General features: G+C 42.9%; 1 protein-coding gene across 4 annotated transcripts in view; it reads left to right on the top strand.

Annotated features, from left to right (window-relative positions):
* esyt2b (extended synaptotagmin-like protein 2b) overlaps positions 1 to 26,102 on the top strand; it is a 228,004-nt gene that overhangs the window by 98,767 nt on the left and 103,135 nt on the right. For all 4 annotated transcript variants that reach the window (XM_048555387.2, XM_048555396.2, XM_048555406.2 and 1 more), the window contains exons 5-6: positions 2,861 to 2,933; positions 4,696 to 4,785. In XM_048555387.2, coding sequence (XP_048411344.1) covers positions 2,861 to 2,933; positions 4,696 to 4,785 — 163 coding nt within the window. The remainder of the gene's footprint in view (positions 1 to 2,860; positions 2,934 to 4,695; positions 4,786 to 26,102) is intronic.

Genomic DNA, 26,102 nt, shown 5'->3' on the forward strand with positions numbered 1-26,102 from the left:
TACTCCGTCCCCTTTTAAATAAAGGTGGCCATTCCATTTGCCTATCTTATTACCCACTAGCTTTTTTTTGAGTCATGGATGGGGGATGCCAAAATCCCTTTTTGTTCTGTAGCTCTCTGCACTTTTTCTCCGTTGAACTAATATTGAACTCCTCTATTCTTCCTCTTAAAGTGCATAACCTTGTGTTTTCCCATGTTACATTCCACCGGCCTTCTTTTTGCCTGCTTATTTAAACCCATCTACATCTGCAGACTGTCATTCTTACTGCTTGTTTTTCCACCTATTTTTGAGTTTTCTGAAAACTTGGCTGTAGTACATTTACTTTCTTATCCAAGTCATTAATATATATTGTTAATAACTGAATCTAGCAATGTTCCTTTCCAAACTAATGGAACTAATGAGGTTGAATTTTGTATGAAATTAGATATTTAATTTGACGTTTCATTAGAGCCTGTGTGGGTTTTATATTTCAAATATTCAGTTAGATTAAGTATTCTGGAAAATGTTTCTGCCTCAGTAGAGTGACGTTTCAACATCTGTCATGTATCCGAACCTCCTCCATGTTTTTAATTCCATCACAACTATAGTTTGCATTTTAGCTGAGATGCAAGGGCATGCATTTATGTGCTTCTGTTTAATGGGTCATATTATTAATGATCAGTAAAATAAACAGTTGACCAGTCTTCATTAGAGTTCCTGTTGCTTGCTTCTATTTTGTGCCTGGAAAAAAATTGCTGGTGTGTCACATGGCAGGATTAAATACATCCCTTCATCATGACAATGAGTTATTGTCTTGAACACAATTTGTGTAATATGCACTGCTCACTGATTTCTGAGCCGTTATTCAAATAACCTTTTTTAAGCTTGTATGTGTGAAATTTGAGATCAATTTTGTTTGCTAGTGGTACATGTGAATCAAATAATAAAGGAAACTAGGATGGAAAATAGTATTTTGTTCAGATGGTGACCCTGCACGTGTCACCAAGGCCAAACCTGCTATGAATTGTTTTAGAGATAGTAGGAACTGCAGGTGCTGGAGAATCCGAGATAACAAGGTGTAGAGCTGGATGAACACAGCAGGCCAAGCAGCATCATTGGAGCAGGAAAGCTGATGTTTCTGCCTCGACCCTCCTTCAGAAAATTGTTACATATATTTCTGCTGTAACTTTGCAGTTTTACAACTGATATTGTCACTCACATCATAGTAGCTTGTCATTGTGGATGGCTGAGAATCTGGTTCGTAGGCTCACTTGTGAAGAATCTGATATTTGATGATATTGTGGTCAAGAGGTGAACGCCTGCTTTGTCTTTGTTATTTCTTCAAGTAGTAATTTATCTTGATTTTCATGCATAGTCAGTAGGCAAGGTGAGCAGAATATTTTCTCAATTAAAGCTGCAAATAAATTTTGCCACTGCAACTTCAGTTTATTTTTGTCAGTCATGTGGCCATGGCATATATGTGTTCTTATTTCTGGATGACTGTCAAGTAGGACAGGTGCTGTAGTTCAATAGGTAGTATTCTTCTGCAGTAGGGTTTGAGTAGAGTGATATAGCCTTCAAATTCAAATAAAGAATTCTCAAAATCAGTGATAATGGGAACTGCAGATGCTGGAGAATCCAAGATAATAAAATGTGAGGCTGGATGAACACAGCAGGCCCAGCAGCATCTCAGGAGCACAAAAGCTGACGTTTCGGGCCTAGACCCTTCATCTGAGAGGGGGATGGGGTGAGGGCTCTGGAATAAATAGGGAGAGAGGGGGAGGTGGACCGAAGATGGAGAGAAAAGAAGATAGGTGGAGGGGAGAGTATAGGTGGGGAGGTAGGGAGGGGGTAGGTCAGTCCAGGGAAGACGGACAGGTCAAGGAGGTGGGATGAGGTTAGTAGGTAGGAAATGGAGGTGCGGCTTGGGGTGGGAGGAAGGGATGGGTGAGAGGAAGAACAGGTTAGGGAGGCAGAGACAGGCTGGACTGGTTTTGGGATGCAAATCTCCCCTTCCCCCACCGCATCCCAAAACCGGCCCAGTTCGTCCCTTCCGCCCCCCCCCCCCCCCCCCCCCCCCACCCCACCCCACTGCACCACACAACCAGCCCAGCTCTTCCCCTCCACCCACTGCATCCCAAAACCCTAACCTGTTCTTCCTCTCACCCATCCCTTCCTCCCTCCCACCCCAAGCCGCACCTCCATCTCCTACCTACTAACCTCATCCCACCTCCTTGACCTGTCCGTCTTCCCTGGACTGACCTATCCCCTCCCTACCTCCCACCTATACTCTCCTCTCCACCTACCTTCTTTTCTCTCCATCTTCGGTCTGCCTCCCCCCCTCTCCCTATTTATTCCAGAACCCTCACCCCATGCCCCTCTCTGATGAAGGGTCTAGGCCCGAAACGTCAGCTTTTGTGCTCCTGAGATGCCGCTGGGCCTGCTGTGTTCATCCAGCCTCACATTTTATTATCAAGAATTCTCAAAATCTTGGGTAGGCAGCATCTACAGACAGAGAAGCTGAGTTAACATTTCAGCTTAATGATCTTTGAACAAAGTTTTTTATTTTAATGGTATTAAAGTAATAGTTACTAATATGCTCACTATTTTGTTTCATGCCATAAACATAAAGATGCTAGAGATCTGATAGGTTGCTCACATTCATCGAATATTGAACATTCAAAAGGAACTGTGAAATCACTTGTTTCTGTGCTAATTATGCTAACATTATCTCATTGCTGCAAGAACTTGTTGCTGATGGATGCCTTCTGAGCTTTCTTTTCGTTTTTACATCCTGGTGCTTGCCGCAAAAGCCTAGATTAATGACTGATTAACATTGCTTGGTGTGTTGTTTACATGATATTTCTTTTCATCTTCCCAGCTACGTCGGAAACTGTGAGATTGACCTTGAGATTAAGAGGTACTTCTGCAGAGCTGGTGTGAAAAGTATACAGGTAGGTGCCTTAAATGCTAGAACTCTTTAGATGATTCTCTGCACTTCCTTTGATGTACACATACCTTCAGTGGTGCTTGTGAAATAGAAATTAACTGCTCTCAACTGGTGTCATGTAATATGTTGAATTGAAAGGTAATCGCTTTAACTGCAAGGACAATGATTTCATGTTTTTTTTTCTAGATCAACTTTTAGGAATCAGAGCATGTATGCAATGCCCCCTCAACAAAAAAAACCGTGGTCAAAAAAGCCCTCGACTGCATCTCTTGCGTTTCCTGTACCTCAGCCCTCACACCACCTCCCCATAATAAAAACAAAGACAGAATTCCCTTGTCCTGACGTATCATCCCATTAACCTCTGGATTCAATGCATCATTTTCTGCCACCTGCAATCTGGTCCGACTATTGGAGAATATATTCTCCCCCCACCCTTATCTGCTTTCCAGGGGGACTGCTCTCTCCACGACTCCCTCATCCACTCCACACTCCCCACTAGCCTCACCACCCCCCATCACCTTTCCCTGCAACCACAAGAGGTGCTACACCTGCCCCTACACCTCCGCCATCACCTCCATCCCAGGCCCCAAAAAAATCTTCAGCAAAACAGATGTTTACCCGCACATCTGCTAACGTGATCTATTGTATCCGCTGTTCCTGACGTGGTCTCCTCCACATCGGGGAGACCAAGCGGAGGCTCGGAGACCGCTTGTTGGACCACCTACGTTCAGTTCGTGACAAACGACAACACCTCCCAGTCGAGAACCATTCAACTCTCCATCCCACTCCTTGATTGACATGCCCATCCTGGGCTGCCTCCTGTGTCACAACGATGCCACTTGGAAACTGGAGGAACGGCACCTCCTATGGAACCCTACAACCCAATGATCTCAGTGTGGACTTGACCACCCACAACCTCATCCCCGCCTCCTTGATCTGTCTGACTTCTGTCCACTCCTCCCACCTCACTGACGAACCCCCATCCCAACTTCTTACCTACACTCACCTTTACTAGCTTCACCCCCACCTCATTGACCTGTCCATCTTCTCTCCCACCCATCTGCTCCACTATCCACCTTTTATATTACTGCGCCCCCTCTCTATTTATTTCAGAGCCTCCTTCCCCTCCCCTATTTCCGAAGAAGGGACCAGATCCGAAAGGTCAGCTTTCCTGCTCGTCTGATGCTGCCTGGCCTGCTGTTCCTCCAGCTCCACACCTTCTTATCTCAGATTCCAGCATGAGCCACCGTGCCACCCCAAAACTACAGTTGGCCCGTACAGGGGTTGAACTCATGACCTTGGTGTTATTAACACCATGCTGTAATCAGCTGAGCTAACCAGCTGCCCAAATGGGCGGCACGGTGGCTCAGTGGTTAGCACTGCAGCCTCACAGTGCCGGGGACCCGGGTTCGATTCCAGCCTCGGGTAACTGTCTGTGTGGAGTTTGCACATTCTCCCCGTGTCTGTGTGGGTTTTCTCTGGGTGCTCCAGTTTCCTCCCACAATCCAAAGTTGTGCAGGCTAGTTGGATCAGCCATTCTAAATTGCCTGTAGTGTTCAGGGGTGTGTGGGTTACAGGGGGGATGGGTCTGGGCAGGATGCTCCAAGGGGCTGTATGGACTTGTTGGGCCAAAGGCCCTGTTTCCACACTGTGGGGAACCTAATTACATTTGAGAAGTTTGGGACCTGAGGTGTGTTTTGAGCACAGTTCAGCTGTAGAGGATTTTTTTTTCTGAAATCATGTGGACCTTTTTATTATTTTTGCAGCTGAATGGTATAATTCGCGTGATTCTTGAACCCTTGATTGGTGACATGCCATTGGTTGGAGCACTATCACTCTTCTTTCTCCGCAGGCCTGTGAGTATCTTTATCAACTCCAGAACTGTTGATGTTGGACTTGATGTTAGGAGAAAGAAACTGGAAATTCTCCTGTTAGTGGGACGGCACGATGGCTCAGTGGTTAGCGCTGCAGCCTCACAGCACCAGGGACCCGGGTTCAATTCCAGCCTCGGGTAATTGTCTGTGTGGAGTTTGCACATTCTCCCCGTGTTTGCATGGGTTTCCTCTGGGTGCTCTGGTTTCCTCCCACAGTCCAAGGATGCGCAGGCTAGCTGGTGCGGCCGTGCTAAATTGCCGGTAGTGTTCAGGGGTGTGTGGGTTATAGGGGGATGGGGATGGGTCTGGGTGGGATGCTCCAAGCAGTGCTATGGTCTTGTTGGGCCGAAGGGCCTGTTCCCTCACTGTAGGGAATCGAATCAAATCAAATCTAACCTAGTGATATATATCCTTAATTGCAGCCTACTGCCTTTTTATATGCAGACAATATAATTCTTGTGTTATACACAATGATTGAGAAAACACATCCCTCTATTGTGATGTTAGTAACAGGTTTTTTGACTGGTTAGTGAGCCAAAAATAATGTAGCACAAATTTAAAAGATGATCAAAAATATTTGAAAGGTTATGTCTAATCATGTATTTGCGTATGCAACGGTCAGAATTTAAAACTCTGTGCCATAAACTGTGGTTGAAGTAAAGTTCAAAAGTTGTACTAAAATGGGACTATCAAAATAATGCAGAAAAGAACGTTAAAATATATAGTGTGTATGTGAGAGAGTGAAGTAACTAGATAAGACTGAACAAACTAGAATGTCGGCTGCTGTGATATAACATGATGTTAACTAATTATTTTATCAGTGGATTTGTCCTTAACATAGTATCTTAGCTGTGCAAGGTCTTATAAAGTAGAATCAGATCCTAAGTTTGGGTGCTTTACCCATGGTTAATAATATATGTTTGTAAAGCTGCTGACGCCCTATTTCTCTTTTGAAAATGTAGCATCTAATCATGTTGAATCATTTAGTTCTCCAGTAAAAATCTGCATCTAGCACTTGTATTTTTGTAACTGATGATAAGCTAAACATTTACAACTTCAAGTTGCTTTCTTAAAACTGAAATGCAAAAATGTTACATCACAGATTCAGATATTTGGCCCAGTCAGTCCCTGCTGACATTTACTTGCCACACTTAATTCACAATGTTTCTTGCCACATATCAAAGCGCTGATTTTAAATAGATTTTCTTTAAAATGACAGTTAAGTTTGAAAATAGGACTGTCAATTGTAAATGCTCAGTAAAATACCACAAGCAATAATAAGGTGAATCTTTTGAACATTGACCAATAAACTAATGCTGGCCCGGATGCTGACAGGACATTTTCCTTTTGAGCCGTGCTGCAATGAATGAAGTGGAATGGTAGCTCAGTGGTTAGCAGCACTACTTCACAGCGCCAGGGATCCAGGTTTGATTCCAGCATCATGGAAGTTGTGGAGTAGTGAAGTAATAGAGCATGGAAACAGGCCCTTCGACCCAAACTGGTCCATGCTGACCACGGTGTCCACTTAGCTAGTTCCAATTTCACACATTTGGTCCGTATCCCTCAACCCTTCTCATCCATGTACCTATCCAAATATTTTTTCAATGTTGCTATTTTATCTGCCTCAAACACTTTCTCTGGCCGTCCATTCCATATGTGCACCACTCTGTATGAATAAGTTACCCCTCAGGTCCTGAAATCTATTCCCTCTCACCTTAAACCTATGCCCTTGACTTTTCAATTCCCCATCCTGGATAAAAGACTAAATGCATTCATCCTACCTATGCTCCTCTTGACTTTTTTATTCACCTTAATAAGGTCATCCTTCATTCTCCTATGTTCCAAGCAATAAAGTCCTATCTTGGCCAACCACTTCCCTATAACTCAGGCCTACTAGTCATGGCAACATCCTTGTAAAACTTTTTTGCACACTGTCCAGTTTAACTATACCTTTCCTATAACAGAGTGACCAAAATTGGACACAATACTCCAGGTTTGGCCTCACCAATGAATCATACAACTGTAACATAACATCCCAACTCCTATACTCAGTGCCTCAACCAATGAAGGCCACCGTGCTTAATGCCTTCTTCACCACCCTGTCAACCTGTGACACCACTTCCAGTGAACTATGTATTCGTACTCCTAGCTCCCTCTGTTCCATTACACTCCTCAGGACCTTACCATTTTATTGTGTAAGCCCTACCTTGGCTTGACTTTCCAAAATGTAACACCTCAGATTTATCTGTATTGAATTGCATTTGCCATTCCTCAGCTCACTTCACCATCAGATCAAGATCCCTCTGTAGTTTTTGATATCAATGCTATTAATGATACCTCCTAATTTTGTATCATCTGCAAACTTAGTAATCATGCCTTCTACATTCACGTCTAGAAAACTTAGTTAAGTTACAAATAACAAAGGTCTCACTGGCACACCGCTAATCATAAGCCTCCAGTCCAAGAAACAGTCTTCAACCGTCACCCTCTGCTTCTTAACATCGAATCAATTTTGAATCCACTTCGCCAGCTTTCCCTGGATCTTGTTTGACCTAGCTTTCATTGACTAGGCTGCTGTGCAGGACCTTGTCAAAGGCCTTACTAAAGCCCATATAGACAATGTCCACAGAAACACACCCCCCAACCCACCCAACCCTCATTCATCCTCTTGGTTACCTCTTTGAAAAACTCTAAAAGGCTTATCAGACATGATTTCCTGCACACAAACCCATGCTGACTACTTTGAATTAATCAAACCTTGCCTATCCAAATGTTGGTTGATCCTGTCCCTCAGTATCCTCTACAATAACTTGCCTATAACTTGTGTCAGACTTATTGGCCTGTAGTTCCCTGGCTTGTCTTTGCTACTATTTTTAAACAATGGAACAACATTAACTACCTTCCAGTCTTCCAAAACTTCACCAGTCGCTAGAGATGAAACAAAAATGCCTTCATGGACCTCTACAATTTCTTCCCTTGCCTCCTACAATGCCCAAGGATGGACTTGATCAGGCCCAGAGGAATTTGTCCACCTCAATGGGTATGTGGCCCACAAATCCCCACTTGTTTTCCTTATTTCTTTAGCATCCATGATTCTCTCCTCAGTAAATCCTGAGGAGAAATATTCATTAAAAGTCTCCTGTGGCTCCAGCCATAGGTGGCCATGCTGATCTTTAATGAGACCTATTCTCTCTCAGCCACCCTTTTTTACTCTTAGTATATCGATAAAACCTCTTGGAATTATCTTTAACCTTGTGGAGTTTGCACAGTCTCCCCATGACTGTGTGGATTTCCTTCCACAATCCAAAAATGTGTAGATTAGGGAGATTGGTCATACTAAATTATACCAAAGTATCCTGGGTGTGCAGGCCATGTGGATTAGCCATGGGATGCATCGTTATGGGGATAGGGTGGGGGGGTGGTGGGTCAAGGAGGGACGCTCTTCGGATATTAGGTGTGGACTCATTGGGCCAAATATCCTGCTTTCACATTGTAGGGATTCTATGATTTTATGATACAAAATACTTTGAGTTTAGCAGCACAGACAGATCTTTTTACAGTTTCAAGTTTTATTCTCTCTATGTTTCAATTATATCTCTCATTCATTTCAATAGTACTATCTAATATCAACAGTTTTTGCTTTATTAATTCATGTGATGAGGGCATCTCTGGCCAGGCAAGCATTTTTGCCAATCCCTAATAGCCCAGAGGGCGGATAAGAATGAACCGCATCGCTATGGGTCTGGAATCAGACATAGTCTGGACCAGGTGAGGATGGCAGTTTCTTTCCCTAAAGGACAATCATGAGCCGCATGGGTTTTTCTCATTTGGCAATGAACTCATGGTCATCATTAAGCTCAACATCAATAGTGGGGAAATTTCTTGAGCCATTATCAGGACTTTATTGTGGAGCATTCAGAAAGCAGTGGCAGTGTCAGACAAAGTCAGCATGGATTTACGAAGGGGAAATCATGCTTTACAAATCTGTTGGAATTCAATGAAGATGTAACTAGTAGAGTTGACAAGGGAGAGACAGTCAATATGGCAAACTTGGACTTCCAGAAAGCGTTTGATGAAGCCCCACATAAGAAATTATTGTGTAAGATTAAAGCGCACGGAATTGGAGGCAGAGTATTGAGATAGACAGAAAACTGGTTGGAAGAGAGGAAATAGAGGAGGAATTAATAAGTCCTTTGGCAGGCAGTAAGTACTTACAATATATATTAACAATTTGGATGAGGGAATAAAATGCAACATCTTCAAGTTTGCAGTTGATACCAAGTTGGGTGTGAGGGTGAACTGTAACGAGGACAGAGATCCTCCAGCATGATCTGGACAGGTTGGTTAAGTGCCCAAATCAATGTCAAATGCAGTATAATTTGGATAAATGAGGTTATTCACTTTAGAAGCAAAAACAAGAAGGCAGATTACTACCTGAATGGCTGTAAATTGGGGGAAGGGAGTGAGAAATGGGACCTGGGCATTCTTGTGCACTGTAACTGAAGGTAAGCACGCATGTGTAGCAGGTGGTAAAGAAGGCAAATGGTATGTTGGCTTCATTGCGAGAGGTCGAGTGCAGGAGCAGGGATGTGTTGCTGCTGTTATACAGGCCCTTGGTGAGGCCACACCTGGAATATTGTGTACAGTTTTGGCCTCCTTCTCTGAGAAAGGATGCTCTTGCTCCCGAGGGAGTGCAGCAAAGATTTACCAAACTCATTCCAGGATGGTGGGACTGATAAATGAGGAGCGATCAACTAGGTTAGGATTGCTTTCACTGGCATTCAGATAAATGAGGGTGCGATCTTGTCGAGACTTAAAATTCTAACAGAACTAGACAGGGTAGATGCAGAGAGGATGTTCCCGATGGTGGCTGTATCCAGAACCAGGGGTCACAGTTTGACGATTCGGAGTAGACCGTTCATGACGGAGATGAGGAGACATTTCTTCACCAAGAGAGTGGTGAGCCTGTGGAATTCATTACCACAGGAAGTAGTTGATGCCAAAACATTTGAATGTATTCAAGCGGTGGCTAAATAAAGCACTTGGGGTGAATGGAGCAAAGGTTTTGGGGAGAAAGCAGGATTAGGTTGCTGAGTTGGATGATTAGCCATGATCATGAAGAATGATAGAGGAGGCTTGAAGGGCTGAATTGCCGCCTCCTGCTCTTATCTTCTGTGTTTCTATTAGATTCCTAATTCCAGTTTTTTTTGGTTGAACTAAAATTCTACTATCTGCAATCCAGGTCCCCAGAACATTACCAGGATCTCTGGATTAATTACCTTTGGATAATACCACTAGGCCATCACCTCCCCTTATATCACATGCGAGCCACGATCACCCTTTTTGATTCTACTTTATTGTAGGTCTTCATGCTAATCTGCTTTTAGTTACTTTAATTGTATGTCTCATTAGCTAGGTATGTGCAGCTTTTCAGATCTAGATTTTCTCTCATGAAAATTTTGAAGCATGGAATACTGAATTAGGAGAGTGTCTCCTTCAGTCCTCTAATGCATGCAACATTGAGAAACGTCACAGAGTCTGTTTGGCCTATTGGAGCTCATCCTTTTAGAATTAATAACGTAGAACAGCACAGCATTGAATGGCCCATCGCATCTGTGCTGATCACAAGGCCATTCTAAACTAACCCCATCTGCCTGCACGTAGTGTCTGTCCAAATGCTGTTGCATTAGCGATAACAAAGTGTGAAGCTGGATGAACACAGCAGGCCAAGCAGCATCTCAGGAGCACAAAAGCTGACGTTTCGGGCCTAAACCGTTCATCAGAGAGCTCTGTGATAAAGGGTCTAGGCCCGAAACGTCAACTTTTGTGCTCCTGAGATGCTGCTTGGCCTGCTGTGTTCTTCCAGCTTCACACTGTTATCGTGGATTCTCCAGCATCTGCAGTTCACATTATCTCTGCTGTTGCATTAGTATTTGCCTCTACAGCCTCCCTTGGCAGTGTGTTCTCAGCCTAATTTCATACAGTCAGCAATTGTTCAATACGTTACAAAGATGGTAAGTCAGTGATGTCATGATATTGTCACTGGATTAGTCATCCAGAGACCTATGTAATGTTCTAAGTACTTTCACCACAGCATTTGGTGGAGTTTGAATTCAATTGAAATCTGGAACAAAAAGTGCAATAAGACCATTATCGATTGTAGTGAGAACTCATCTATTTCGTAAATGTCCTCTACACAAGGAGATAGGCTGTCCTTACTTGGTCTGGCCTATGTGTGACTCCAGATCCACAACAAAGTAATTGATTCTTAACTACCTTCTGAAATGACCTAGTAGTTGTACCAGTTACTACAATGTCTCAAATAAAAAGACAGGAAACTGGATGCACCAGTTGGCATCAAGTAAAGCATCAGAAATGACAACCCAGCAAAGTCTTCCTTGCTAATGCCTAAAGGCTCGTGCCAAAATTAAGAGCTATGTCACTGGCCAAGTAACAGACTGACATTGTTGGTCGGATAGGATTGGCCAGGTTCCATCGCCGTATGGAGCAACACCATGACTTCTAGTGGGATCAGGTTAGATTTGGGCAGGGAAACCACCTGCTCATGAACACATACTGTCACACCTCAGCTGATGAATCAGTTTTTCAGGATGAGGTTAGTAGGTAGGAAATGGAGGTGCAGCTTGAGGTGGGAGGAAGGGATGGGTGAGAGGAACAACAGGTTAGGGAGGCAGAGACAGGCTGGGCTGGTTTTGGGATGCAGTGGGGGAACGGGATGAGCTGTGCTGGTGGTGTGATGCAGTGGGGGGAGGGGACGAACTGAGCTGGTTGTGGGATGCGGTGGGGGAAGGGGAGATTTTGAAGCTTGTGAAGTCCACATTGATACCATTGGGCTGCAGGGTTCCCAAGTGGAATATGAGTTGCTGTTCCTGCAACCTTCGGGTGGCTCCACACTCCCCTCCAACCCCACCACACCCGGTATCTTCCCCTGCAACTGCAGGAAGTGCTACACTTGCCCCCACACCACCTCCCTCACCCCCATTCCAGGCCCCAAGATGACTTTTCATATTAAGCAGAGGTTCACCTGCGCATGTGCCAATGTGGTATACTGTATCCATTGTACCCGGTGTGGCTTCCTCTACATTGGGGAAACCAAGCATAGGCTTGGGGACTGCTTTGCAGAACACCTCCGCTTGGTTCGCAATAAACGACTGCACCTCCCAGTTGCGAACCATTTTAACTCCCCCTCCGATTCTTTAGATGACATGTCCATCATGGGCCACCTGCATTGCCACAATGATGGTTGCAGGAACAGCAACTCATATTCCACTTGGGAACCCTGCAGCCCAATGGTATCAATGTGGACTTCACCAGCTTCAAAATCTCCCCTTCCCCCACTGCATCCCAAAGCCAGCCCAGTTTGTCTCCGCCTCCCTAACCTGTTCTTCCTCTCACCCATCCCTTCCTCCCACCTCAAGCCACACCTCCATTTCCTACCTACTAACCTCATCCCACCTCCTTGACCTGTCCGTCTTCCCTGGACTGACCCATCCCCTCCCTATCTCTCCACCTATACTTTCCTCTCCACCTATCTTCTTTTCTCTCCATCTTCGGTCCGCCTCCCCCTCTCTCCCTATTTATTCCAGAACCCCCTCCCCATCCCCCCCTCTGATGAAGGGTCTCGGCCCGAAACGTCAGCTTTTGTGCTCCTGAGATGCTGCTTGGCCTGCTGTGTTCATCTAGCTTCACACTTTGTTATCTTGGATTCTCCAGGATCTGCAGTTCCCATTATCTCTTCCAACTCCTGTGCTCGTTGCACTGACCAATAAAGCAAACATATCAAACATGTACCAACAGGTTCAAGAACAGCTTCTTCCTCCATCAGCATCCCCCCCCCCCCCCCCAAAACCCCTACCATTATCAGACTTACAAATGGATCTTGTGTTTAGGGTTGATCTTTCTCTGTTGCTTCAACACTATAGTCTGTCTTCTGTTCTGCTACCTAATGTACTTTAGTAGGGTACAATTTGTCTGGTTAGCACATAATACAATACTTTTCCCTGTATATTGGTACATGTGACAATAATAAATCAAATCAACAATTTGGAAAATTGCCTTGATATGTCCTGTACATAAAAAGCAGGACAAATCCAACCCAGTTATTTCTGACAGAGATAATGGGAACTGCAGATGCTGGAGAATCCGAGATAACAAGGTGTAGAGCTGGATGAACACAGCAGGCCAAGCAGCATCTCAGGAGCAGGAAAGCTGACATTTTGAGTCTAGAACCTGGTGAAGGGGCTAGGCCTGAAATGTCAGCTTTCCCGCTCCTAAGATGCTGCTTGACCTGCTGTGTTCATCCAGTTCTACACCTTGTTATCACCGTTATTTCTGACCCTCCTTCTTGAAAGAGTTCAGTCAGTTTCTAGCAAATCCACTGTTTTCTGAGAAATGAAGAACCACCTGACACCTATATCTGGAATGATACAACTTGTTTTGTCATAATATATTTAATTTTAGTAAATTTTCTTCTCTTAAATAATATATTCTGTTCATCAGCTTCTTAGAAATCTCCATGAATCAATTTTAAGCTTTCTGCCAGAAAATGTAGAATCTCTGCTCTTTTAGCCAATCTTCACAAAAACCGAACTGATGTTCACTTCAGTTCCCATCAAGAATACTCAGTTGCTGACCTCCTTACAACCTTGATCCAAACTTGACCAAAGGAGCTGACCTCCAGAAGAGAGTTGAGCAATGCAGCCATCTTCAGCTGGTCATGTCTAATTTTGTTTTGGTCATAAGCTTACTGTTCACTTGTGATTATGCATTGTTCAGCACTGTTTGCAACTCCTCAGAAAATGAAATAGGCCTTTGTCCATATGCAGCAAGACCTGGATATCATTTAGGCTTGAATTGATGAATTGCAATACAACATAAAGCTCATCAAAACTTTGGTCAATGCAGTGTGGATCTGGACCTCTGCTGCCTGATCTGTTGTGTTCCACCAGCTCCACACTGTGTTGACTTTGACTTCAGCATTTGCAGTTTTTGCTATCTCATCAAAACCTTGGTTAGACCACACTTGGAGCACTAGGAGCAGACCCAACCACCAGCCCTTAGGCAGGATGTATAGGCCTTTGGAGGGAATACAACATAGGATTACAAGAATGATACCTGGATTTCAGGTGTTGTCAGGAAAAGAGATAATACAGGTTAAGACTGTTTTTTTTCTAAAATTCAGGAGATTCAGGGATAATCTGATCAACGTCTTCAAGATAGTAACAGGAAAAGACAGGGTAGGTAAAGATGAAACTGTTTTCTCTGGCTGGGATTTCTAGAGCAAGGGGGCACAGCCTGAGAATTAGGGCCATATCATTCCAGAGAAATGTTACAAAGCACTTCGACACACAAAAGGTGACAGGTTTAGAACTCAGTGGCAGTTGATGTTGGATCAGTTGTTAATTTTAAATCTGAGAGAACTAAATTTTCATTAAGCAAAGGCATGAAGGATTGTGGGCCAAAGTCAGGTATATAGAGTTCGGCCACAAATCAGCCACGATCTCATTGAATTCTGGGACAGGTGTGAGGGGCTGATTGGCCGCCTCCTGATGCCACGGTCAATAAGTGCTGGCCCAACCCATGATGCCCACATTCTGTAAACAAATAGGGAAAAAAGAGAACTAAAGTTTTAACTAATTTAGTAGCTATTCTCTGTACCCTTTTTAAAAACTTGAATATTTTCATGAGAAAACCAAAACTGTCATCAAAATCTAATGATACTTGGCCAAAGTCTGTAAAAGGGCATTAGTAGCACACTTTGTTTTGTAGTGAATTGGTCTACAAAGGTACCCAAACATTCTGTTTACTCAGCCTTCTTTTCTTTACCAGTTTGCACTCAAACCTTTAAGGCAATAAGAAAGAAATTTAGGCAATTACTGCATAGATTGCCAATGTTTATCCCTTGAGTATGCATTTAAATTTTCTTTTCTGTCTATGATCTGTATGTTCTTGCTTACTATGATCTGCCCATACTGCTCCTAAACAAAGCTTTTTACTGTACTTAGATACACGTGACAATAAATAAATCAAATCAAATAAATTAGATCAAATTAGAGAGTTTTCATTCTCCCTGTCTGCATCCATTAAATTGCACTTTGTAAAGTGAAAATATTGTTTGTCACCTGTGATCCTAACAATAATTGTATGTTGGATGTGCAAATAGTGAATTTGTAGATTGTCTGACCTTGTGTTGTGGACAAGTATCTTGAAACGAGAATGTATCTTGGCATGCAACATGTCTTATTCCTTTCACAACTTTTTTTCGTATATTTATGTTGCCACAATGAAAGAAGTTGCTCAGTGTTACCTGAAATTGCTAACTAGTTTTGGTTGAATCAAAGGTTGTAAACACTTTTTTTAGATTGGCTTTTCATGGAATGAGGAAAATTCCACTGACCTTTACAAACGGCCAGCAGAACCCAGATGTGGATATTCTGACCTATTTCTGACAAATCCTCGTTTGCCAGTAGTGAAAAGGGACAGGTATGAATCAAACAGGAAAACAAACTCAATACAGGCATTTGAACTTAGTGCCGAGTTCAGACAGATCCATTTTGGTTGTTGTGAGGGCGTTAAATTGTAATGTCAGAGTGTTAAATTCATGGGGTGGATCTAAGCATTCTTGAAGAGCAAATGAGCTCTGCCTGGTGTCATGATCTGAAATTGTTTAAAACTCACATTACTCAAACTGCAGAAAGAAAGTGGTGACGATGCCTTTAGTTTAAAACAAAGTGCTGTTGGATTGCTTTGATTGTAAGGTTTCTGCTGTTGTTCAGTTGATGCATTATTTAAAAACAAAATTGTTGAACCAGTTTGTTCAGACGTTTTGAGACCCCTCCACAGTAGGTGGGAATTCTGGTACAGAGGTATGGATACTGCCACTTGCACGCACAGGAATCTTCCACCACAGGAATCTTGATGCAGTACATTTTTACTCTTACCACAAAATTGTAGTTATGCCATTATCTAAGCTTGGTTGAGTTTTCAATGTTCTGTTATCTCAGCAAGCATTCTGAGTTCACGTTTTGACAATTTAAAGTATTCCAAGGATTATTTGATTTTGGTGTTGGGATATGAATAGAGTTTGTATTTTTTCAGATTTACAGAGTGAGATATAAGGTTTGATTGGGTTTCATTAATAGGAGACTTTGTTCATTACCAAGTGTGTTGAGTCAGAACTTTGTTATAGAAGTTTTTTTAAGTTTTCACATGGCCCCTGAGATCATCTCCTAGTAGATACAGGGTGAATAGACATCAATGCTGTCAGGGATCATGGAGGTCAATGGTGGAACTCCATATGGCACAGGGATCATGAAGGCATGGAAGTGGATTTTGGGGATAAGGACAATAGGACCTAATTGCTTTCAACTGGATCAAGTTCCAGCATGTTGAGCAGAAAATGAGAACCTGAGCTGCATCTGTAGACAGAGGAACAAAGTTTACATTTTGAGTCTGATATGACACTTTATCTTTTTAGAGCAGACTGCAGCACTTTGATTTTATTTCAAGTTTCCATCATCCACAGTATTTTGTTTTTTCTGCAGAATATTTAGGTGGGTCTTCTAATGAGCTGTCCTCAGTGAGCTTATCCTTTGGCCGCCTAGAATCTGCTTCCACGGTCAGAAGGGTCACTCGCCTTCTGCACCTGTTTTAGACCAAAAACAGGTTTGCCAAATCAGGCACTTAGCTTCAGTTGTGTAAGTTCACAAACAAGTTTGAATCGACCGGAAAGACATTTCTGTGCAAGGTTTTTACCGTAGTCATGCTCCATTTTAACTTAAGTTTCACCAGGTGCAGTATAGAAATTTCTTTTTGGTCTGGGCTGGTTCAAGTAGTTTGGTAAGATTTTCTTTATTCACTCATAGGACGTGCGTCACTGCCTGGCTGGCATTTATTGCCTACCCCTAGTCGCCCTTAAAGTGGTGGTGAGCTGTCTTCTTGAACCGCTGTAGTCCATGTATTGTAGGTAGACCCGCAATGCCATTAGCGGGGGAACTCTAGGATTTTGACCCAGCAGCAATGAAGGAAAGATATTACATATCCAAATCAGGATAGTGAGTGGCTTGGACAGAAAGTGGTGGCAGGTGGTGGAGATAGCACATACTGCAATTACTGAGTGCCAGTGGTGGAAAGCAGTAGTTTTTGTGTTGTTGGAGCTGCAGTCATCCAGGCACCTGAAGAATATTCCATCACACTCCTGACTTGTGCCTTGAAGATAAGATGAGGGGCCCAGAACAAAAGAGTGAGATCAGAGGTAAACTGCAAGTTCACTGGTTGGCGATAGCTATGAATTTGGCTATATTACAGGTTCCTTTTAAGGTTGGAGATAAATGGGCAAATATCTACAGGCCACAAATTAAAAGAACGGTGTAATTTTAAAAGTAAAATGATATTTAGAACAAAGTAATGAAAGTTGAGATGCAGGGCCAGGCAATGTGTTGTACCTGCATGATGGGGGAGCTGGTGGTCCACAATGGGGTCCATAGAGACCACCTCTGTAGCATGTGTTGGTTGCTTGAGGAACTCTGGCTCAGAATTGATGGAATGGACTCTGAGGTTTGGACACTGCAACACATCAGGGAGTGGGAGAGTTACCAGAATGCTGTGTTTAGTCAGCAGTCACACCCTTTAACTATCTTGAATGCTGTCACTGGTCAGCCACAGGAGGGTCTGACTATGAGCAAGACAAGTAGATGGATCCAGGAGGTAGTGCTGAAGGAACCTCAGCCAGTGAGCTTGTCTAACAGGTTTGAGATTCTTGCACCCTGTGTGGATGAGAGTGGGGGCTGCAGGGAGAATGAGCAAAACTGACCACTGTGTGGGGGAACCATTAGAGAGTGGTGGAGCAAAGAGAAATGTAGCTGTAAATTGGGGATAGTATAGGCAGGGATTAGATACTATTCCACGTGCCAGGATCAAGAGTTCTGAAGGCTCTGGAGTCGAGGTTCAGTATATCTCATCTGGGCTGCAGAGGAACTTAGAATAGGAGGGGAAAGATGCAGCTGTTGTCTCCCACATAGGTACCGACAGTGTTGGTAGGAGGAGGAATGAAATTCTGCTGTGGCAATATGAGCAGTTAAAGGCTAAGTTTAAAAAACAGAAAAAACAGTCATCTACAGATGACTTCCTGAACCACAAGCAAACTGGTGCAGGGTAAACAAGATTAAACAGGTAACTGTGTGGTTTAAAGATTGGTGTGTGAGAAACGGGTTCAAATTCATTGGACATTGGCATCAGTAAAGGAATCTCAAAAGGAATCAAGGGCTACGGGGGGAGTGCAGGGAAGTGGTGTTGAAATGCCCATCAGCCGTGATTTAAATGGCGGAGTGGACTTGATGGGCCAAATGGCCTTACTTCCACTCCAATGTCTTATGGTCTTATAGTACCGGGGAAGGAGGGATAAGTCCACTTGAATCATGCCTGGACTAGATCCTGGTGAATTGTATAAGTAGGGCAGAGATGCTATGGATAGGGCTGTAAAATAAATAGCAGGAGGGAGTATTCAGTTGCATGGAAAATTATGGAACAAGCTTAAGGGGAGGAGGGCTTGGCAGTGGTCATTAAAATTCCCAGAACAAGTAGTAGAATGGAGAGGATGGAAAGATCAGAAATCTAATTTCCGGCATGGCAAATGAGGGATAACTATTAAAAGGCTGATGCTTGATGCTTGATGCAGGACGAAGGGTGTTGTACTTAAATGCACACAGTAAACGAAACAAGGTAAATGGGTTTGTAGCGCAGATTGAAATTGGCAGGTACAATGTTGTGGGTATCAATTGAGATGTGGCTGCAAGGGTTTCAGAGCTGGGAGCCAAGTATTTCAGGATAATTTGGGAGGCACAGCAGTAATTCATCCCCATATCAAGAGGAGGACAATAAGGAAAATCAGGGACAGCATAAAAGCAAAAAAAAAAGTGTAGTTAAGATTAGTGGGAAGCTTTTAAAAACCAACAGATGATAACTACTGGATAATGCAGAGCTCGGCTGAGAAATGGCAGGTGGAGTTCAACCTGGATAAATGCGAAGTGATGCATTTTGGAAGGTCGAACTTACATGCTGAATATAGGATTAAAGGCAGGATTCTCAGCAGTGCGGAGGAACAGCGGGATCTTGGTGTTCAAATGCATAGCTCCCGCAAAGCTGCCACCCAGGTGGATAAGGTTGTTAAGAAAGCATGTGGTATTTTGGCTTTCGTTAACAGGGGGATCGAGTTTAAGAGCCGCGAGGTTATGCTGCAGCTCTACAAAACCCTGGTGAGACCACACTTGGAATATTGTGTCCAGTTCTGATCGCCCTATTATAGGAAAGATGTGGAGGCTTTGGAGATGGTGCAAAGGAGGTTTACCAGGATGCTGCCTGGACTGGAGGGCTTGTTTTACGAGGAGAGGTTAACTGAGCTCGGACTTTTCTGTCTGGAAAGAAGGAGGAAGAGCCCTCCGGATACAACGCATTATCCTCCGACACTTCCGCCATTTACAATCCGACCCCACCACCCAAGACATTTTTCCATCCCCTCCCCTGTCTGCTTTCCGGAGAGACCACTCTCTCCGTGACTCCCTTGTTCGCTCCACACTGCCCTCCAACCCCACCACACCCGGCACCTTCCCCTGCAACCGCAGGAAATGCTACACTTGTCCCCACACCTCCTCCCTCACCCCCATCCCAGGCCCCAAGATGACATTCCACATTAAGCAGAGGTTCACCTGCACATCTGCCAATGTGGTATACTGCATCCACTGTACCCGGTGCGGCTTCCTCTACATTGGGGAAACCAAGCGGAGGCTTGGGGACCGCTTTGCAGAACACCTCCGCTCAGTTCGCAACAAACAACTGCACCTCCGAGTCGCAAACCATTTCCACTCCCCCTCCCATTCTCTTGATGACATGTCCATCATGGGCCTCCTGCACTGCCACAATGATGCCACCCGAAGGTTGCAGGAACAGCAACTCATATTCCGCCTGGGAACCCTGCAGCCATATGGTATCAATGTGGACTTCACCAGTTTCAAAATCTCCCCTTCCCCCACTGCATCCCTAAACCAGCCCAGTTCATCCCCTCCCCCCACTGCACCACACAACCAGCCCAGCTCTTCACCCCCACCCACTGCATCCCAAAACCAGTCCAGCCTGTCTCTGCCTCCCTAACCGGTTCTTCCTCTCACCCATCCCTTCCTCCCACCCCAAGCCGCACCCCCAGCTACCTACTAACCTCATCCCACCTCCTTGACCTGTCCGTCTTCCCTGGACTGACCTATCCCCTCCCTACCTCCCCACCTACACCCTCTCCACCTATCTTCTTTACTCTCCATCTTCGGTCCGCCTCCCCCTCTCTCCCTATTTATTCCAGTTCCCTCCCCCCATCCCCCTCTCTGATGAAGGGTCTAGGCCCGAAACGTCAGCTTTTGTGCTCCTGAGATGCTGCTTGGCCTGCTGTGTTCATCCAGCTTCACATTTTATTATCGAGGAAGAGAGGTGACCTGATTGAGGTGTACAAGGTATTGAGAGGCATGGATAGAGTCTATAGCCAGAGACTTTTCCCCAGGGCAGGATTGACTGCCACGAGGGGTCATAGTTTTAAGATGTCAGAGGGAGGTTCTTCACCCAGAGAGTTGTGAGTGCATGGAATAGTTTACCAGTGGTAGTCGTGGAAGCAGAGTCATTAGTGACATTTAAGCGACTGCTGGACATGCACATGGACAGCAATGAATTGAGGGGAATGTAGGTTAGGTTATTTTATTTTTGGATTAGGATTATTCCACGGCACAACATCGTGGGCCGAAGGGCCTGTACTGTGCTGTACTTTTCTATGTTCTGTGTTTGAACTGAAAAATCAGTAAGGGGCGAGAAACATCTCAGCCATGATCGAATGGCCAAGCAGATTCAGTGGGCTGAATGACCTTATTCTGTGCCTTATGGTCTTGTACCTCTTGCAGCTATTGGTAACACAGTGATAATAAAACTGTCACACTTAATAACATGTAGCACCAACTATTTCCAGTGAAAATCCCTTACAAATTGCTAATCTTCCTTCTGAATAAGTTTTATAAAATGATTTTTCTTTGTTACTGAAATTGCTAACATCCAAAATCAGGCCATAAACAAAATTTGTCTTTTAAACAATACACCATTCCCATTATTGAATTAAACAATTGATTTGTATTTTTCCTTCCTCAGTGCCTTCACTTTTTTAAAATTTCACAGTTTCAGCCTAAAACCCAAGAAGTTGATGTCCATGTTTGCAAATCTGATGTTGTGTAGTTTGTGCAGGCCTGATATACCTGGCAATATTTTTTTTCACTTTTACAGGAGCACATATTTCTTTCACTTCTGGCCATTTACATGAAGATCAATTTCAAATTGCTTGAGCAAAGCTTGGGTATGAAATTCGACAGCTTTACCATATGAAATAGTATTTTTAAAAAAAGAAATGAGCTTTGAGAGTATTATAAATGTAGGTGTATTGATTATACTGCTGCAATGGTTTGCTTTGTGTTCATGCAATTTAATGTTGATACGGAGGAATGAGATTAAGACAAGCGTAAAAATACTTTTTTAAAAAATTGCTGCCTATATAATTTTTGAAAAAGCGGTATTTTGAAGCTAACATTTATCTCACTTGTGAATTATTTTGTGTTTAAAATAGCTAAGTATTACCTATAAGTATTTTCCATCAACCTGTCCAGCAATGTTATGACCCACTTCGGGGGCAGGTGGGGCAGATTCTCTAAGAGCTAGTACTTGGGGCAAATGTGGTGAAATTTCCTACCGCAGCCCACCTGAGGAGAAATGTGAATAAAAAGGAGTATGAAATGATAAGTAGGTAGGAGGGGCAAGAGAAAAATCAACAAGAGAAATTACTGAAGGCAGAATATTTTAATGTGCAAGAGAGATCAACTGCTGAGAGTTCCAGTTGTTTTGGATGTATCTTGACATTGAGCTTGAAGCAATGGGGGGGAAAAAACCAGTCTCCATGTTTTTAGATCAATCTTGCTTGTTTTACTGAGTTTCACAGCCAACAATATTTTTGGAAATATAGCTACTGTTGCATATGCAAGGCTGCACCTAATTTGCACAATGTATAAACTAATGTTAATTAGGAAGTAACTATTTCATCTGTTTATGCTTTGTTTAGCTAGGATATCAGGAAGACTTTCTGCATTTCTTCAACAATGTAGGAGGGGTAAAATCTAGCAGAACAATCAGATCAGGCTTTGCTTATTGACTCATTCTAAAGAGGTTATCTCAGGCAAAGCAGTGCCCATAGATTTCTGCACATTGTAAATTCAATTGTGTGATAAACAAATGAAACTTGAACTTGTAATCTTCTGACCCTTAAGGTAAAAGTGTTTTCACTGAGCCGTTTATGGTTCTGATGAGTGTAGAACATGTTCTAAATTGGTAGTGTCCCTACCTCTGATCTGGAAGGCCTGGGTTCAGATCTGATCTGTTTCATTGATATGTCATAACGTGTCTGAACAGAATAGTGAAAAACATCTATAAATCTTGATTAATTGTGAGGGCCTGTGTTCTGGATTGAGTAGAATACTAGTGAATTCAGACACTGAATGTTCTGAATCTTATGGTGTCTGAAAATATTTTTCAGTATCTGGTGGTATCAGTGTCATCATTTTGATATATTAGACGCCTTAAGTCCCAATTTTTGTAATTAATCATATGCACACAAATTTGGAGATGCGGTGCTTTTGCTGAGGTACACCAAAGTCATATTGGAACCATGTCAGCAGAATTGTGCTTTTCTGCTGATTTTATACCATTCCTCATCAGCAAACTTGAATTAATCTGGATGGGTGCAATCCAGAAAATTCTCAGCTTCAAGATAACAAAATAGGAACTAAGTTCTACTTTATTGCATTGAGGGCTTGGTGTCATTTCTGAAGTAATTTGGGTGACATCTTTCTACATTGAAGGTGTGATATGAACACAAATTATTGAACAGCATTAATTTGTCTTTTGTCATTTTAAATCATAAATAATATGTATAATTAAATGGAGATTTTGTATTTGGTGTACTGTACCCAAAGGGTATTGTTTGAAAACTGATGCATTTCGACAACCTGATGGCATGCACATTAAGTAAATGGAGGAATTATGCATCCTTTTGTTTGGCAAGTTGGTGCTATTAACCATGATTTCCAAAGTCCACATAATGAACAGTCTGATATTTTTTTCTTAATTATTCATATAGTGAGATTAGTCCATGAACATACACTGTATAACTGATGGCTCATAACATTACAAGAGCAACATAGTTTCTATAAATGGACTGCTCAAAAAGTGAATCGGTCAGCTCCATTAAGTAATCCGATGGCACTAAATTGCAGTGATTTATGATGCTTTTCCAGGGATCTCAGAGCTGGATGGTGGCAGAATGCCGTGGGACTGTAAAAGCTTTTGAGAGCTAAGTCATGGGAAAGGAGAGTAAATGCTACGCAGATGTTAAGTATTGTACTGTTGGTACTTAAGCTAGATTTTTCTTGAACTAATTGGGTATCAGTGGGCATTGTAGTAGGGTCATTGTAAGGAAGCTGCAATTTTTTTAAAAAAAACTGATGTTTGAATAATTTTCAGGGCCAAAGTAAACAATTCTTCTCTGTCCAATTGTTATGTGCTGTCTGAAGTTTGCATTAACCTGCTCCCAAAGGAGTCAGGATTGCATTTAAGTCAAAGGGGTGAGACGTATCACATCTTTTGGGTTTCTTGTTTGAAGACTTTGGGAAAGTTGTGTTTTGTTTAGAAGCAATGTGTTGAATAGTTTTGAAAACTTTCTTTTCGTTGAAGTAATTGTTATGCTTTTATGATTTTTTTTGTGCTGAGGCCTTCTCATAGCCAAGAATGCATTCTTTGATGTAATATACATAGTTGTGATTGTTTTTAAGATTGAGTCATTAAGCCAAACTTCTAGTCACCCAGAAGTAATGTCTGGGTAAACTTGATGTGTTCATTGCATTTTACTTACTAGAAAACTATTAATGGAGAAATATATTCTTGGTGCAGTAAAGATCATCTGGTATTTTGTTAATGTTAAATTTTAGTTTTAAATATGAATACTTTCATCTATAACATATCAACATTGCAATTCTCAACTAAACTAAAGGATACATATTTATAATTCACTAAATATGTAGAGAAGCAATTAGCTGGGAATATCTAAGACCAAAAAATCCTGTAAACACTCAGTGCGTCAGTCAGTATGTCTAGCCAGAACAAACATGTTGACATTTAAAGTGTGAATGTTCATCAGAACTCACCCTGAATGCCAAGTTTTTTAAATTCTTAGTATTGTGGCTGTCACCAGTAAGGCTGCTTTTCATTGTCCATTGCTAATTGCCCTGAGAAGAACATAAGAAGTGGAGCAAGAGTAGGCCATCTGGTCCTTTGAGCCTGCTCCATCATTGAATTTCATGGCTGACCTTCTCGTGGATTTGACTCCACTTATGCGCCCATTCATCATAACCCTTAATTCCTTTACTGTTCAAAAATGTAACAATCTTTGCGCTAAAAACTTTGAACAAGGCAGCCTTAACCCCTTCACTAGGGAGGGAATTCCACAGATTCATAATCCTTTGAATTGAGTGGCTCATTTTAGACAATTTTAGAAAACAGGCAAGTGTCAACCACATTGCTATGGTTTGGTCTGTGCCAGATCAGGTAAGGTCTGGGAAAGCATTGGCCTAATGGTATTATTGCAAGACCAAGCCCAGAGACCAAGGGGACCTGTGTTCAAATCGTGCTATGGCAAAAGGTGGAATTTGAATTCAGTAGAAAAACTTGGAATTAAGAGTCTAATGATGACCATGAAACCATTGCCAATTGTCAAGAAAAATCCGTCTGGTTCACCACTTTCCTTCCCTAAAGGACAATACTGTCCTTACCTGGTCTGGTCTGCAACATATGCTGGCTTGGCCAGTGATGCCCACATCCCATGAACATATACAGAAAAGAATTAAGGGTGTCAGATGTCTTTTAGGACATTAGTGAACTGCATGGATTTTTTTCAACAATTGGTGGCATCTTTATGATTCCATAACTTGTTGTGATAAGCTTTACATTCCAGAAATATTATTTGAATTTCATTTGTACCAGCTGCAGTAGTGGGATTTGAACCTTCATCCCAGCACTTTAATTCTGGGCCTCTGGACATTGCCGCCATCCCAGCGTACCATTAAAGGGTAGACACCATCACCCTTGCCCTCCCTGGGGAGAGAACCAGCAGCTTGCCCTGGTTTATCTGTTAACGTGCACTACATGGCAATAGGCTACCCAGAGCCAGACTGATTACGGTGACATTGGGATTAAGGCCATTTGTAAGCGTGAATCGTCCATGTAAGAACATCAGTTGCAGTGAGGCACGGAACCATAGAATCCATACAGTGTAGAAAGAGTCCATTTGGCCCATCGATATGCACCGATCTGAAGAGTATCCCACCCAGACCCGTCCCCCAGCTGTGTCCCATAACCCCGCATTTATCATGGCTAACCCACCTAGCCTGCACATCCATGGACCCTATGGCACAATGTAGCGTGGTGAATCCAACTAACCTGCACATCTTTGGACTGTTGAAGGCTAAGGAAAATTTGACATGTCTAAAGACTCTCTCCAACTTTTGGAATGCCTTCTATGATACATCTATATCTGGATGCATCATGACTTGGTATGGCACCTATGCTGCCCGGGACCATAACAAACTACAGTGAGTTGTGAACACAACCCTGTCCATCAAGCAATCCAACCTTCCATACATTGAATCCAAATACACTTTTGCTGCTTCAGAAAGGCAGCCAACATCATCAAAGACCCGTCCCACGCTAATTACAACCTCTTCCAACTTGGTCCGTCAGGTAGAAGATACAAAAGCTTAAATATATGTCCCAGCAGGTTCAAGAACAGCTTCCTCCCTCCTTTATTAGACTTCTGAATGGACCATTCAAATTTCAAATCTAATGTTGAAATAACTTTTTGTGCACCACCTTTGCAGCTGTAACTTTGTATTCCTCGCTCTGTTTTATCATCCTGTGATCTTCATAAGATCTGCCTGTACTGCATTCAAAACAAAACTTTTCACTGTACTAGGTATTGTGACAGCATCAATTCAAATCAAATGGGATCTCCCAACAGAAACCCATGCAGACTCCAATATAGTCACCCATGCTGTGAGGTCATCATGCAGCATTTTAATTGTGGTAGTAGTAAGGTGACAAGGGGCTTGACTGCTACCTTCCACATTTTTAATTCCTATTTCCGGTACCGCTGCAGTAAA

This window comes from Stegostoma tigrinum, chromosome 2 (assembly GCF_030684315.1).
Source record: "Stegostoma tigrinum isolate sSteTig4 chromosome 2, sSteTig4.hap1, whole genome shotgun sequence".
Taxonomy (NCBI): domain Eukaryota; kingdom Metazoa; phylum Chordata; class Chondrichthyes; order Orectolobiformes; family Stegostomatidae; genus Stegostoma; species Stegostoma tigrinum.